General features: G+C 46.4%; 1 protein-coding gene across 4 annotated transcripts in view; it reads right to left on the bottom strand.

Annotated features, from left to right (window-relative positions):
• Positions 1-15,000, bottom strand: part of macrod2 (mono-ADP ribosylhydrolase 2) — a 537,441-nt gene that overhangs the window by 337,359 nt on the left and 185,082 nt on the right. For all 4 annotated transcript variants that reach the window (XR_009936258.1, XM_062520021.1, XM_062520023.1 and 1 more), the window contains exon 5: positions 4,539-4,655. Coding sequence is in view for 3 of the 4 variants with exons in the window: in XM_062520021.1 (XP_062376005.1) it covers positions 4,539-4,655 (117 nt within the window). In the remaining variant the exon portion in view is untranslated. The remainder of the gene's footprint in view (positions 1-4,538; positions 4,656-15,000) is intronic.

Genomic DNA, 15,000 nt, shown 5'->3' with positions numbered 1-15,000 from the left:
CAGAAAGCGCAAAAAAAGAGACGATCAACGCTTAGCTCTGTATATTCCAACCACCACACTGGCACTAGGACAACACACACAGTCTGTCAAATAGCTGAACCACACAAAAATAAACCTGACACAGATTGGCACGAGTTTCCATCTTCATACACAACTGCGGGCAGCTCACTGATTTCACCGACGGACTTGCCGTAACAGACGTGGCTTTTATTTAGTGACTTTCCAGTCTAGTAGGTGGATAATTACTGTCATTTATTAATAATCCCTGGCCAGCCCATAATAATGCGTCCCACATGTGACAAGGCCCTCTTAAAGGGGCGGCTCATTTGCCTGCGAGAATCGCGAGCAAAACGCCACTCAGAGGAAACTAATGGAGGGCAATTTTCTTGTCTGAGGGGAAAGAAAGTCAAATAAAACATCCAAACGCTCCGCACTGCGATGTCATTTTCCATTGGCCTCTCGAGTTGAGCCCTGCATTCCTGGGGAGGAGTGTTCTCGGCTGTGGAATCATTACTTTAAGCCACTTCCCTCAGGCCATACTGGGGCTCTTCCTTTGGGCATTTACGGAGTCCTTGTCCAAACATGAGGAAGCGTTTTATTCCCTCACCGCCGCTCTCTCCTTCCCTCAGTTTCTTTTCATTTCTACATTAGCCAAAGTGATATAATTTACAACCTGCCGACCTTGACAGATTATAATAGGTGCCGTGGCTCCGGAGAGACTGTTTTGAGGAATGAGAATTTGATGAGCAAAATAGCCCTGTTGTCCAAGCCCCCCCCCCCTCGCCTCTGTAACAGGATTTCCTTTCACGTTACTTTCAAGGGCCGCTTCATCCGAACCGACCTCGCAAACGTGACACAGGGGTGAAGGTGATCTCGGGCATACAGTATTAATCATCCAATCAGCATCCCTGGAGGAATCAACAGGTCAGGGGCGAGGCGCGATAAAGAGACAGAAGGTTTCTATTGAATTCCAGCGTGATTAATCTCTACTCTACAAGTTCGGCAGAACAGGCCTGAGTGTACACTTCACGGAAAATTAGATTGAAGCGATTTTATATTCCCACCAGCAAACAAAGATAGATAGAGCACATGTGGCCTCCTTTAGAGCTCTCTAATTCATTCTGTGCTCAAGGCGTTGCTCTGGCTCCCTTTTCCAGCCCTCCGATAGAAGCCTCCACGGACCTGGCACACAGCACCCTACATCTGACATCCTGCTATTCCCCTTAACACTTAACGCTCACACTCACTTTCCTCTCGTCGCCGGGCGTGTCAAGGTCAAGAGTGGCTTCATGGAGGCCAAAGGGCCCACGTCAGCGTGGTCATCTGTTGCACGGACACTATCAACACATCATCGATGTCAACGAGGTCAGCGGTCAAAACAAAACGAATGTTAGGTACCACACAAATGGTAAATTCACCTGAGGAAGGTCTATGACCGAAACGTTGTGAATACTGTGAACAAATGTTTGCATGCGTAATGGACAGTGTGCGGGATTCTCTCTTTAAGTAGGCTATAACAGGTACCACACAGACATTTTTAAAGGATGCTAGTGCCCCAATATAGGAAACAGACAACTGAAAAAATAAGAGCTGTTCTATGGCAAGATGTTGCATTCAGATATGCTATGAGGCCATATACACAACTGGTTGCACAGAGAGCAATTGCAATGCATCTTGGATCCTCAAGAGGCCACTTTCTAAAAGAATTAACATGCGCTTTAAAAATGTGCTGCCCTATTCTGATAACCATGGCAACAATGGCTCCAATCTGCTTTGTCCTCATGACGAATTCCTCTTGTGTAGCTTGTAATGATCTAAATGAAAAGCTTTGTTGCTGCACAATGCATGAATATATTTCCTCTGGTTGTTGTGGAGAGTTTTGAATCAATTCCATCCACAGGCCTCCCTGCTTAATAGTGCCTCTATGTTATGGCAAGTTTTAAATCAGTCATGGTGCATGATTGATATGGCCTGATGAAGAAGAGAATCAGATTTCAGCTATCAATTTAGAAACCCGAGTCTTGGCATAGTCTACATTTCATTCCCTCTGGCTCTTGCAAAGTACTGCACTGCTTGCCCAACAACACAGATCTCAACCACCAACCTTTTGTTATGCGAGGGCTGGAGCTTGGATCACATCACAGCACAGCAATATGCAGAGCCTAAGTGTTCATTAACCTCAGTTATGGCTTTGAAGAGAACCCCCTTCACATGTTGCAGCTGCCACACATAGTAATGGATGAAAGAAACCACCCGTAGGGCCATACAGTACATTTCAATTAACCTGTGGCTGGTTGCCTCAGCACCACTGGCTGCCTATGGAGCACCTGTGTGATGGACTCCAGGGAGCCTCACCTCATAAAGGGCTCCTCTGGCCTCTCACTTGGATACATATGTGCAAATCCCAGGGTAGCCACGGAAACATCGACACACTCAAACTGGTGCGGGGGCGGCTATCATGTTGAGAACGTGTTATAGATGAGGTCAAGATTACCATCTGCCTCTTAGCTTTTCATATGATGATTTAAATACAAGGCAGCTTTCAGACATAAAATTGCACTGTAGGAAGAGCACACTATTAGCCATAGTATTTGCATTTGGTTTTCATATATTTTTTGGCAAGCTAAAAACATGTGTCAAGAGCCATGCAGACAATATATGATTGCAATTACACCACTAGACCGAAGTTATTATTCGATAGAAAGCGCATTATATTACAGCATAAGCTAAATTCAATGTTTGGAAAGTGGGCAAACTCTGTGGCCAAACATATTTGTAGATATAAACACAGGTAGCTTGGGAGCACCATCAGTTCTTATTATAGTCATTATTCATTACGTTGGCTTGGCCTGTGTGTCTTCTGTGTACTGGTGGGTGTTTTTTGGCCTCATGTGTTCAGTGTATAATGCAGGGAGAGCACAGAAAACTAAGGAAAGTTGTAAAAGTTGATGTTGTCCTTTGATTCTTGAGCATAATGTAATGATAATGTGTAGGCTCACCCGACATCCACACACACAATGGCACATATTAGTATTCAAATAGCAATCAATTCTCATCCGCACAACAGGCCTGAGCTGGAGTCGAAGACAAACAAAGATGATGGGGAGATGCATAGCGTAACATTTCCTTTGAATATTTTCCTTCCTTTGCACACAAATGTGTCGGGAAAAGAGTGTGTGAGAGACCGGAGGATGCTCGGCTCCAGTCACGACTGCCTCCGATTGGAGACGGGGGTAGAGAATTAGTCACAGAGGAGCAGATTCACGAGATGAGAAATCACACTGATGGACAGAGTGACAAACGACGGCGCGCTCCACACAAAGCCGGCCGACTCCAGCGAGCAGGAGGAGGCAGCATGCGCGCTGTTTACCCGCAGTAAAATCTGCCATAATAACAACAGCCGTGATTGACTGCCAGAGAGTGGGCAGGGGGAGAAAGAATGCCTTCCAAAGAAGCATTGTACCTTCTTTTGTGTTATAGTTCAACAACATACAAGTTTGCCAAGAATTATTGACCCATCAGTCAGGGTTTTTTTTTTTTTTTTTTCATGTAGTTTATAACTTGTGCCGTTTTGGTAAAAGAATGACTGTGAAGTCACTGTCTCACTGTCTGAACATCAATGGATGGGATTAGCACCATCACACTGTGACTGCCCCCTATGAGTAATCCATAAGACATGGTGGACTTGGCTTGAACTTGTTCTCAGCGCGCTTAATGTATCGACATTTCCTCCTCAGGCTTGCATATAGTAGCATCTCACAAAATGTACCATTTTCATATTTTACATTAATGGTGCACTAATGCCCAGGAGAGGGGGAGGCACAGAGCAAGGGGAGGGGAGGAGATGTTCGTGTTGGGCCCAAAGTCTCACATAGCTCTGTGCAAGACATCTGTTTCCTTGTTGCCGTTTATGAAGAAACAAACTCTCTGGGAGCCATCTCTACAGACCTCCTCTGAACAATAACTGCCATCATCATCCTTCACGCGCTCCCAAGCTGAAGAAATCCACCTCATGAGAAAGGCCCAACAGTCGTTCTCGTCTCCACTAACATGGAGCCACTGACATCAGTGCGCTGGAGACAGACAATATCAGCACAAGCTGAACAATGAGTCTTGTGTTTTGTCCTCCTTCCACCATTAATGGAGTGACACTGTTCATAACTCACCCCGGGAAAGAGTGGTCGGCTAATGGAATAAATCAAGTATGAAATATCAATCAAATTACAACCTAATAGTTCCCCTAATGTCTTTGTTTGTGTACAGATGGCCCCTTCAGCTAGCCACACAACAGTCAGCCATCATAATAACCATCATCGGCCTAATAGTAACACTTCATTAATCAACCATGCCTGTTGAATTGCATCATTGCAAACAATTAGCCAAGTGCGTTTCAGACAGTGCAGACTTAAGACTCGAAAGGAAATGTTTATCACACTTGACAAGGAGAGCCACTTTGTCTCCGATAGTCCCAAGCAAAGGGCCTTGATTGGGAGGCCCATGGTTTAGAATGCACAGTCAGTAATAGCCGGGGTGCTTACATTTGGCGGGGAGGTCGTAGCCGCCGGTGATCTTGGCTTTTCCCGTGGCGCAGCCGTTCAGCGTGTGGCACTCCTCGTAGAGACAGGGGCCTGCCGCTCGATGTATGCAGCCGTCCACTAGAACAGAGAAGAAATACCATGACATTAAAGGCAAACTCCAACAATATTAAACCACAAAGTGTAAATACCACGCTGTGGCTGAAAGGTCGGAATCTGGTGATAACACAGTCGGTGATAATAAAGTTGTTTGACTAACTAATGGCAGAGAGACAATGTGTTAGCAAACCACAGCCACCTCGTTTGCTCTCTACACAGCCTTGTGTGAGGTGACAGTTGAATTTGCTATGCTGATAGGAAGTGATAAGTGCATTTTAGGTGAATTTAAGTGGCTTCATCGCTGCTATTTCTATCCTAGCTGCTGTAGGCTATTTATAAGATAATTAAAGGCATATTGGGTACAGATTGTCTTGTGAAGGTACAGTAGGTCTAGCAAAAAAAGAGGAGCTACTTTGTGAGCCTAGTACCCTAATTATGTTATGTTTTTAACATCTGCTACATATCTGTGCTCTGTAAATCTGAAACTAAATGTATTATTCACATATCCTAGCTAGAATGCAACATTAATGTGTATACACGATACATGTAAACATCATACTGCATACGGCATGTTGTTGTTATTAGCATTCCATAGTCATTAGACTCCATCTCACTGAATGTTTCAACAAAATACTTGATGCACATTTTGAGCATTTCCAAAAAGTATGCCAGTGGTACAGAAACACACGGCATTTTAATTCCAGTATCCATATTTGACCTTTTGTTGTTGTTTTGATTTGGTCAAAACAAGATTTATGATGTAGTCTAAATATCAAAACACGTGTTCCACTCACACTCATGCCCAAACAATCTAGTGGAAACAAAGAATGACAAAACACACACACACACACACACACACACACACACACACACACACACACACACACACACACACACACACACACACACACACACACACACACACACACACACACACACACACACAAAGGATCCAAGCAGCCACACATACTGTAAGCAGCAGCATCCAGAGTGATTAGCAGGCAATGTCAGAGACATTATTTCCAGTGAACATATGACTGCTCAAAGCTTAGTCAAGAGAGAGTAGACACCCCAAGTAGCATTATGCTGCAGTGGCAAACATCCATACGCTACATCTCTCATTGAGTGCTGTGGACACGGGACAGATGTTTCATTTTCAGGCCTGTTTGGGTAAGCACCAGCAAGTCCTGCCCAAGCTGTAATGACAACACAGCTCAGGTGGATGAGCAGGGTGTAAACACACTGCCTGTTTGCTTTAAATATTTAGATTCCTTCAGGCTATCACAGGATCACATTGGGTTTGGGTGACAACTGAGCTGATAGTCACCTCTTTGCCCGCTTCCAGAGCTCGTGCAGAAGCCCTATTCTTTCGCACACCACCTACTCGCCGTGTGACTCGATGCAAATATCCGAGATCGGTCAGCGTCGGGTAATGTAACAATGTCACGTCACCGTAATCTGTCTGACTCCATGATGCTGAGACATGCCTAATGGCGAGTGTGTGCTGTTTTGGCATCCTAGTCCCAGAGCTTGTCAAATCATCGGACATCAGATGTCACAGCGTGTAGAACGTCTGCCACAACAAGCTTATGACACGATGATGTCAGTCTCACCAAGCAGTGTTACAACTAAATGGTTACCCAATAGTGCCGAAATAATACGTCTCCTTACAGTCTCCATCCAAATCAATGCAAATCTCTGTGATCGAGTGCATCTCATGATGGATTTGTGTTTTTCCATCTGGGTTGGTCTGTGCAGGAGGGAGGATGTTGAGTAGGGGGTTGGGGGGTTGGGGGTGGGGGGGTTGTTCGGACGCACCCCAGGGCCCCACCTCCCGAGGTTTTAATTTCACTCGGTTAAGCCCGGGACATGTCTGATGGATGGCCCATCTTACCGGAGGAGGCAGGGAGATAGAAATCCAAACGATCTACCCTCCAAAAGCCTCACGCCCCTCCATGAACGAGTTATCCATCACATAGAAAACATCATAAAACTCTCCTCAAGCTGGCAGCTTTGGAAGAAACCGAGGAAGAAGAAGAAAAGAGAGAGAGAAAGAGAGAGAGGGAGAGAGAGAGAAAAAGAGAGAGAAAAAACCTTTGTGCCATTATGCACACTAGGACAAGCTTAGTAGAGACACATCTGGATGCCTTAGTCCTGCAAATGTAACTCATACGAGCTATAAATACACGCTGGCCAGGGCTCTTCTTCAGAGGTCACTATAGACGGGAGCCAGACAGACACGACAGGCCACAGCATGATATCATGTGATGATATTAACACAACCCTGACAGAGCAACTGCTCACTCTTCAGCCTCCCCACAGAGGGAGCACACGCACAACCTCACGTTCCACATACTTTAATCCTAATAATATATGAAATAATAATACATTTAAAAAACTGCCAAAGACTAACTCTTTAAAGAAAGGGTAATAATGAACTGATTGGCTCTTATCGAGGGTGCCCAACTGACTGATATAAGAATATTGTTTCATCCCAAACTCAATAAAGCTGAAAACCATACCATTCTTTCAATCTGCCTGCAATTTTTGTGGGAATGGGAGGAAGGCGCTAGCCAGACAGGAGATTCTCTGCCTCTATCAATCATCTTTAATGGAGTGAGGGACAGAGAGCGGACAGAAACAGATTCTGATGGCTTTTTGAAAAAGTACAGACTTTGAAAAGATGAAGACATTGAAAGATGGCGCTCTAAAAAAAGGAGCCCATTCCCTGGTCGTTCAGAAGCAACATCTTGTTCTCTCCTACAACGTCCCAGGACCTTTTCAAACCAAAGGGCTGCTTCGTCTGAAAGGTCTCTACACTGAGCTTTTAAATTCATATCTAATACATGTGCACAAGAACATGTACTCTGCATGATGGTCCATCTCTAACTGAAGGTTGAACTCACTGGACGCGGCTGAATATATGGCAGGACTTTTACTTTCTGGACCCTGGATGCCCGCTTCTTGCTCCGAGTCTGTTTTATGAAATGTAGTACTAAGGGTAGTCTCATAAGCACATAATATGCAATCTAAATGAATAGCTCACACATTTTTGTAAATAGTGTATTTAGTGGGTATTTCATGCTTTTACCACTAATGTGGTTAATTTTGTTTTTGGGTGAGCACAATCTAAACCGCAAAGTTTGAGTAAAAAAAGGAAGACTGATGCTTAACCCAACTTGTGAAATACTGAACCACAACTAAATGCTATGAACTGCAATGCTTTTCGCTCATTTAGCCCTTAACACTGACGTAATCTAATTATACTAAAGGCTTCAGTCGGCCAGTAATTAATGTTAGGGCAAAAATCAACACGACTGTGCACCGACTTCACAACAAATGAGTGTATTAGAACTCATATAAAACAGAAAATGATGTTTTACCCAAGAGAAGAGTTTCCTAGTATTCGTTTCATTGCCGAATTCAAATTATAATGGGTAAATTAGAGAAAATTAATGGACCATTACAACTTGTGGAAGAGATGCTATTAGTATGTTGTGGTGAAATGTAATGTTGTACTATGATTGCTTCCCAAGGCTGTGGAGAACTTACTTCTACAGACCACAATCCAATTAGTGACTTTCTTTTGCTTTAGATACATATTTCATTTTTTACCATTGACATTTTTGAGTATCATAAATCATAGGAATATCCCATTTTTCATTATTATTATTATTATAATTATTAAAAAAGCATTTATGTATGCATTTATTTTTTTATTACGCTTTTAAAAAATAGGCTGAAACTATAAACATTCATGAATATGAAGATGATTACATTCTTTTGACGGATAGATCATAGTGCTACTTAGCAGCCTATGGGCCATTTAATAGTTTGTGTAAGATAAGGGTGTGGAGCAGAAGATTAAAGCACAGAGTATAAATAGCAAAATGCAGAACACACTTAGCCAACCACCTGCTGTATACATGTTAGCGCACCGTTCACTTCTAAACGTAATCCTACACTTCATCTTCATCCTGAGGGGCAGGAGGAGGCTGCAGTTTCAGACCAATACAGGCCATCCATCATCCCTCAACACGGATCAGATCTGTCTAGCCAGCCAACCACCGCTGCTTTATCTGGAGAGAGCAACTGCAGTGGAACTTCAAAGCTAACGGGAATTTCATGCACTATACAGCGCTCGTCTGCGTGTCCACGCAAGAGTGGAGAGCATCCATCTGCCAATTTGAACACGTCACGCTTGTTATGTATGTTCAAGCAAAAAGAATCAGGTGCATCTACAGCTAGCTGACCAGCTTTAGACGAGCCGATGATCAAACCCTTTTCTTGCCTTCGTCCACTGGAATGTCAGTTTCTAGTTCTAGGTAGTACAGAACTATTTCTCTCCTTCTCTCTCTCTCTCTCTCTCTCTCTCTCTCTCTCTCTCATGTCTGATGACACAACACTTATGCACAGCACAAGCCCTGTCGGTGCATCTTAATTTGCCCTGACAACCATGTTCATGGCTGGTGTATTCCCTTCAGTTCCACCCCAAGGAGCCTGCTTGAATCCGGACTGGAAGCTTTCATCCTAGACAGGAAGAGCCTCCGCACCATGATGATGAAACTCCCCCTCGCCCAGGGTTGAGAATGCAAAATCAGACCAATTTGTGGGGAAGTTCACGCCGACTTTTAAGAACTTGTTGAGCTGGAGAATGTCTACACACACACACACACACACACACACACACACGAGACACACAAGAGACAAAACAAGACTACCTAAATTGAGGAGGAGTTGTTACCACCACTGAACTTATTACCTCAAAGATGATCTCAGACTGTGCAATGCTACTCTCTACAAAAAAATTTAAATAAAAAAATAATATTCATGATTCTAATAAAAAGAGATGCTCATGACTTTAAATGTAAGCTTTGCGGTGGGGGATGATGTACTAACACATCAAATGGTGCCGTCACTTTCTTCATCAGCTATTTATAGTAATAGTAAAGTGATAGATTTCTTTCCTTGCGGATACCTACTCTACAGGACGATATGCAGGCAGGGATGACCACTGGGGAGTTAGATCTGAATGCCCTCGTTGGTGATGTGGGCAGGTTTTGAAATGGCAACATCCCGAGTGCTCATGGGTAAAGCGCTAATCCAGAGCTGCTGGCGCTGGAGAACCCTGGAGAACCCTGGGAGTGGGAGAGCGCGGCAGTCCGGCGGGGACGCCATGAAGGAGAGGCTGCTCTGCTCTGCCCAGCCCCAGGCTCTGCTGCTTGGAGTCTGGAGAGACGCCCTGCTCCCTCTCTCTTTCTCTCCCTTTCCTTCTCTATCCCTCCATCCCCTCCTTCTCGCTCTCGCTCGCTCTCTCTCTCTATCCCCCCCCGGCTCAGGTTCAGTCTGCACCTGCTCAGGGACGGGCGGGCGGGCGGGCGGGCGGGCAGACAGACGGACTGACGGACGGACGGAGGCGGTGCGGCTGAGACACACCACACCAGCCAAGCTGGAGCCTCGTGTGTGTCTTCTCCCAAAAGTCCCTTTGAGGACGAGGGAGGGAGGGGAGTGGCGGGTGGGGATGGTGGGATGGTGGGATGGTGGAGTGTGTGTGGGGGGGGGCTGGAGACAGCCCGTCCTCCTTCTCCTATCCCAGTCTCCTCTCCCCGATATCGCCCCCTCCCTTCTGGAAGCAGGTGAGAGATTTACGCGGTCTGGCCTCGATGGCGAGCTCTCTCGTCGAAGACACCTGCCTACCTCTGGCAGCACAGCCTGAGGGAAAAAGGAACGCCGAAACCCCGGATATCTGCCGGAGTTCGGAAATATTTCCATAACGGCTGACATTCCGTTTATCACAAGTTCACCTTATCACTGTCTGCTCTTTCTTAGCAGAAGCAAATTCCTGACATTACAGCCCAGGCCTGATGCAGAAAGTGCACCATTTTGCTCCCGTTCACCGTCCATCGATAGGACAGCGACAGTGTCACACACACCTTCTCAAACTACTACGAAAAAAAAAAGAAAGGAAAGCTTGATGCGTTTTCCTCGCTCTGCAACTGCGTGCGGAAACGTGAGGATGTACAGGGTGCACAATATCCTGCTGCTTGTTGCCAGGCTCTTGCATCATAGGAGGCAGCGAGACAAATTAAGTTCACCTCATTCATCTGTGTCATATTTGGAAAACAGCAGTGCTTGGAAGACACTCACTCCAATTGGGTAAGCGCGAGTGCATTGTGCGGTGCTAAGCCGGTAAATTACACACACACACACACACACACACACACACACACACACACACACACACACACACACACACACACACACACACACACACACACACACACACACACACACACACACACACACACGACCGTCAGACCCCTCTGTCACAGCGTAGCACGGAGGCATCCGAGATAGAGGAATCCAAATGCAGAGAGATTCACACTAAAAAAAAAGCAACAAAAAAAAGGTCTCTGGGCAGAATGGCCTAATGGTCTCTCCTATCCCGTCTCTCCATCGTAGCCATGCTCCCCTGTAGGTGCGTTTAGAGGCAGATCCAGGTGTAAAGAATGACTTTTCAAGATGGAGGAGAGTGCCGGTGCCTGCCAGCCCGTGTAATGAGCCCGGGAGCGGGGGGCCCAGGGACCCCACTGATGACGACGGGCATTATTCCGCGCCGCCTCCATCACCCCGAGTACCCGAGCAGCAGAAGCCACAGCAGCCGTCAGCGCCTCATGCCACGCAAAACAAATCAGCTCTTCCAGGAGAATCAATAACATTCAAATGACCCGGGATTTTGTGCCACGACGGAAAAAAAAGTTACAAATACTAACCATATTTTTTTGGCACCTTCTTGGGTTTCCCGTGGGGTGTTAGATACATTCTGCTCCAAACAAATGAATTAGCAACCACGAAAGCAGGTCTAAGCACTCATAAGTAGAAGTGTGACCCATATGTGTCTGACTGTCAATTTATTTTTCTCATCTAAGAGGGATTTGGGAGGAATTCCCATCTGATTTAAATGCTGAGGACGCTAGCTAGCGCAATCACTCGGAAAATGCCATCCTATCCTCATTAACAAAGTGCAGCGTTTATTTTCCCCCCTCTTAGACGCAGATATGCCTTTTTATTTCCCTCGGCAGAGGCGACATTTCCACCAGAGACTGTGAGCGTCTCAGAGGTTTAGCCTAATTCCGCAGCTTATACATACTCCTACAGCTTCCAATGTGGCAACAAAACCACCAGAGAGATATTTATAGGCTAGGACGGGATACAAAACACAACAAAGCTCCTCGCTAGCCAAGTAAAAACACTGCTAGTAATTACCACTCACTCTCATTCACTGTTTCACAATCCACATGCAAATGAGCATATTGGTCTTAAAGACTAACACAGTCTGTTACTGGGGATGTTCAACACTGGCAACATCCTGTCCATCCTCAACTATTTTAGACGTCTACCCCTTGACCAAAACAATCTTTTACTGATGGTGGAGGCCCTGGGAGCGTCTGGTAAAAAGGCGACACACAAATGGCGGTAGACTGAGTGGCCATATTTCACCACGCCTTCCTGCCTTGCCCCCGCTGGCCTCTGAGCAGCCGAGTTGTCATTTGCGGGTCCCCCATCAAGACTGTGGAACATCTGCTGCTGTCCACCTCCGCCATCCTCCGTCCCCCATCCCTCAGTCCAGATGAAGCAGCAGTGCCAACGCCTCATCAGTCTCCCGTCACCCGTCCCCCCCATCTCCTGTCCCCCATCCCCCATCCCCCGCCCCCCCCGCCCCCCCGCCCGAGCCCGTGCCATGTTGTGCCGTGCTGTGGCTGCTGGCGTAAGATTGCACGACGTGCGAGCGAGCGACAGCGTGCCTGCAGTATGTGGGACAGTGGATTTATTCCTCCTTCCTGTGTGGAGCACGCTTCGCTCACTCAAAGTCTCTCTCTCTCTCTCTCTCTCTCTCTCTCTTTCTCTTCCTCACACACTCAAACTACCTCTGGCTTAATGAAGAATGAAGAGAGAGAGAGAGAGAGAGAGAGAGAGAGAGAGAGAGAGAGAGGGAGGGAGGGAGAAGCACAAGTGGAGAAAGATGGAGAGAGAGAGAGGCAAAGGTGGAGAAAGATGGAGCGAGAGGCACAGGTGGAGAAAGGTGGAGAGACGGATTTGGAAGAGAATAGGACAGGAAGAGGAATGGTGAGGGAGCTATTGGCTGTGAGTGAGTGAATGAGATGAGAGAGAAAACAAGAACAAGAGAGGGGAAGAGAGAGATAGGAGGAGAGAGAGAAAGAGAGGGAGAGAGGAAGAAAAGAGATAGAAACAGAGGAGAGAAAAAAAGAGAGAGAGGAAGAAAGAGAAAGAGAGAGTGAGAGAGAGGGTGAAGGCACTAGGCAGACCATGCTGAGAGCGCCTTTTGTGGGCTATTCGTCCTCATTGTGCTCCCTCTCTCGCGGCTCTGACAACAATGATTAGGCAGGGCTGCGGCTCTGTGCCGTCACCTCGCCTGCGCCAGTCTAGTGGGCACCTGGGCACCTGGGCACCTCCAGCGCCTCTCCTCTCCCTCATGCCGCAGAGCCCCTTTAAAGCCCTCGCTCCCAGTCTCCACGGGCCTTTCGCACACAAAGACGGAGAACGAAGGGGGTTTATTCGGTCCCTTTTTACCCCCCCACCACCTCCACCTCCACCTCCACCTCCCTCCTCCATCTTTTTTTCCCCCCTCCCTCTGACACAAAGGATGGCTGCTCCGCTTTCATTACAATACCCTGCTTTTCAGAAATAGTGTCAGGCACAATTTTCTCTCCCTAATTATTTTCCGTCCCTCTGAGGATTGGAGTTCAGGACTGGCGGTGGAATGGGGGGAGGGTGGGGTGGGGCGGAGCGGTGGGAGTTTGACTGGTGTTAAGTGTGCAAGGGGTTGTGGGATAGGCTGGGTGGTACAAAAAAAAAAAAGGATTTGGGTTTGGAATTGAATTTGGCAATTCTGGTACATCTAGCTACCATTGTGAAACTTGGTAACAACAGAGAAAAAAAAGATTAATTCTGAAAATCCACAAATCCACATTTAGGCATGGGGGATTTGTAGTGAAAAAAATAAAAACAAAAAAAAGACAAAAAAAAACCAAATTGGCCAAGAGGGTAAACTGCCCAGTGGGATCTCTCTCTCCCTGAGCGCTACCGCTGGTGCCAACGACTCCCAAGAGTGCCCTGGCCCCTCACCAGCTGGCTCCCACGCCAGTCTGTGTTTAAACACTGGGCGCGGGGGCACAGGCAGGGGCACAGGCACAATGCTCTCCCGCCATCTCGCTCTAATCGCTGGCCGACGAGTCTTAAGGAGCTCTGCTTTTATTGTATTCACGACGCGCGCCGTCAGCTCCCCACACCCTTCCCGCCCATTCATTTCGCCAGCCCGCTGATTTACGCCACAATTTTCTGGCCTACTAATTCCGCTGAAGGAGATAATGGCATAAATTAGGCGCTAATCAAGTGCCAATCAGAGATCCGCGCCGCACTAAATGTCAGATATTTAGACTTTTCCTTCCCTTCTTATTCATCCGGCCGTCTCGGGAAGGCTCTGGACACGACCTAATCACGGCCCGCCGCCGCCGCCGCGGCAACGTGACACTTGTGGGCGACGACGTGTTGCACCGGCGCACCGACCGAGCTCGGCGCTAATTATGATTCCGACCGTAATCCTGGCTTTGCCGACGGGATTAGAGCAATTAAAGCATCACACAGCCAATGAATCATCAAAGGAGGCCTGGTCCCGAGCTGGGCTTAGTCTTACAGTATCCAATGCCTGTTTCACTTGCCTTACAACGTCTCAAAACCAAGCTATAGGGCTATGTTGTGAAAATACAGCGTGTCTCATTTACAAGCAGCTGACTGGTGCAGTTCACTGACCTCTTACTATGGATGACCAAATGCAAAAATGCCACACTGAAAGGATGTTATGATATGATTCAGTTGTATTCAAGCAATGCATTGCACTAAAAACTTTTACCGGCAGAATGATAGCAAATTATTAGTAAGTAATAATTAACTAAATCATTCATATTGTCATTACTGTGCAGTAACAGTCATCAGACAATGTAGATCTGGGTGACATATCTACACATCTATGATCTAAAAATGCAGTCCAACATCTAGTTCAGAACGAGTTAACAAATGAAGTTTTCCTAAGCACACATACTGCAGCACACTGATTGAGGCCAAATGTTTTTGTTGCACTTTTGACACGGCAATGAAAGGATGAGCTGTTCCCATCAAGCGGTTTCAAAATGTATGAATATGTATGGAGGAGAAGTCTGTAGGAGTTTTTCACTTAGCAGCGCCCAGCCATGAGAATTATTAAAAGCATACCTACATGAAGTTAATGAAATATTTGCATTTGAATTCCACTCACTGGCCCTAATTTGAATCACAGAATAACCGAATG

Source organism: Sardina pilchardus, chromosome 18 (genome assembly GCF_963854185.1).
Source record: "Sardina pilchardus chromosome 18, fSarPil1.1, whole genome shotgun sequence".
Taxonomy (NCBI): Eukaryota; Metazoa; Chordata; class Actinopteri; order Clupeiformes; family Clupeidae; genus Sardina; species Sardina pilchardus.
Note: the sequence above shows the minus strand (reverse complement) of the source record. Positions and strands in the feature narration are given on the sequence as shown.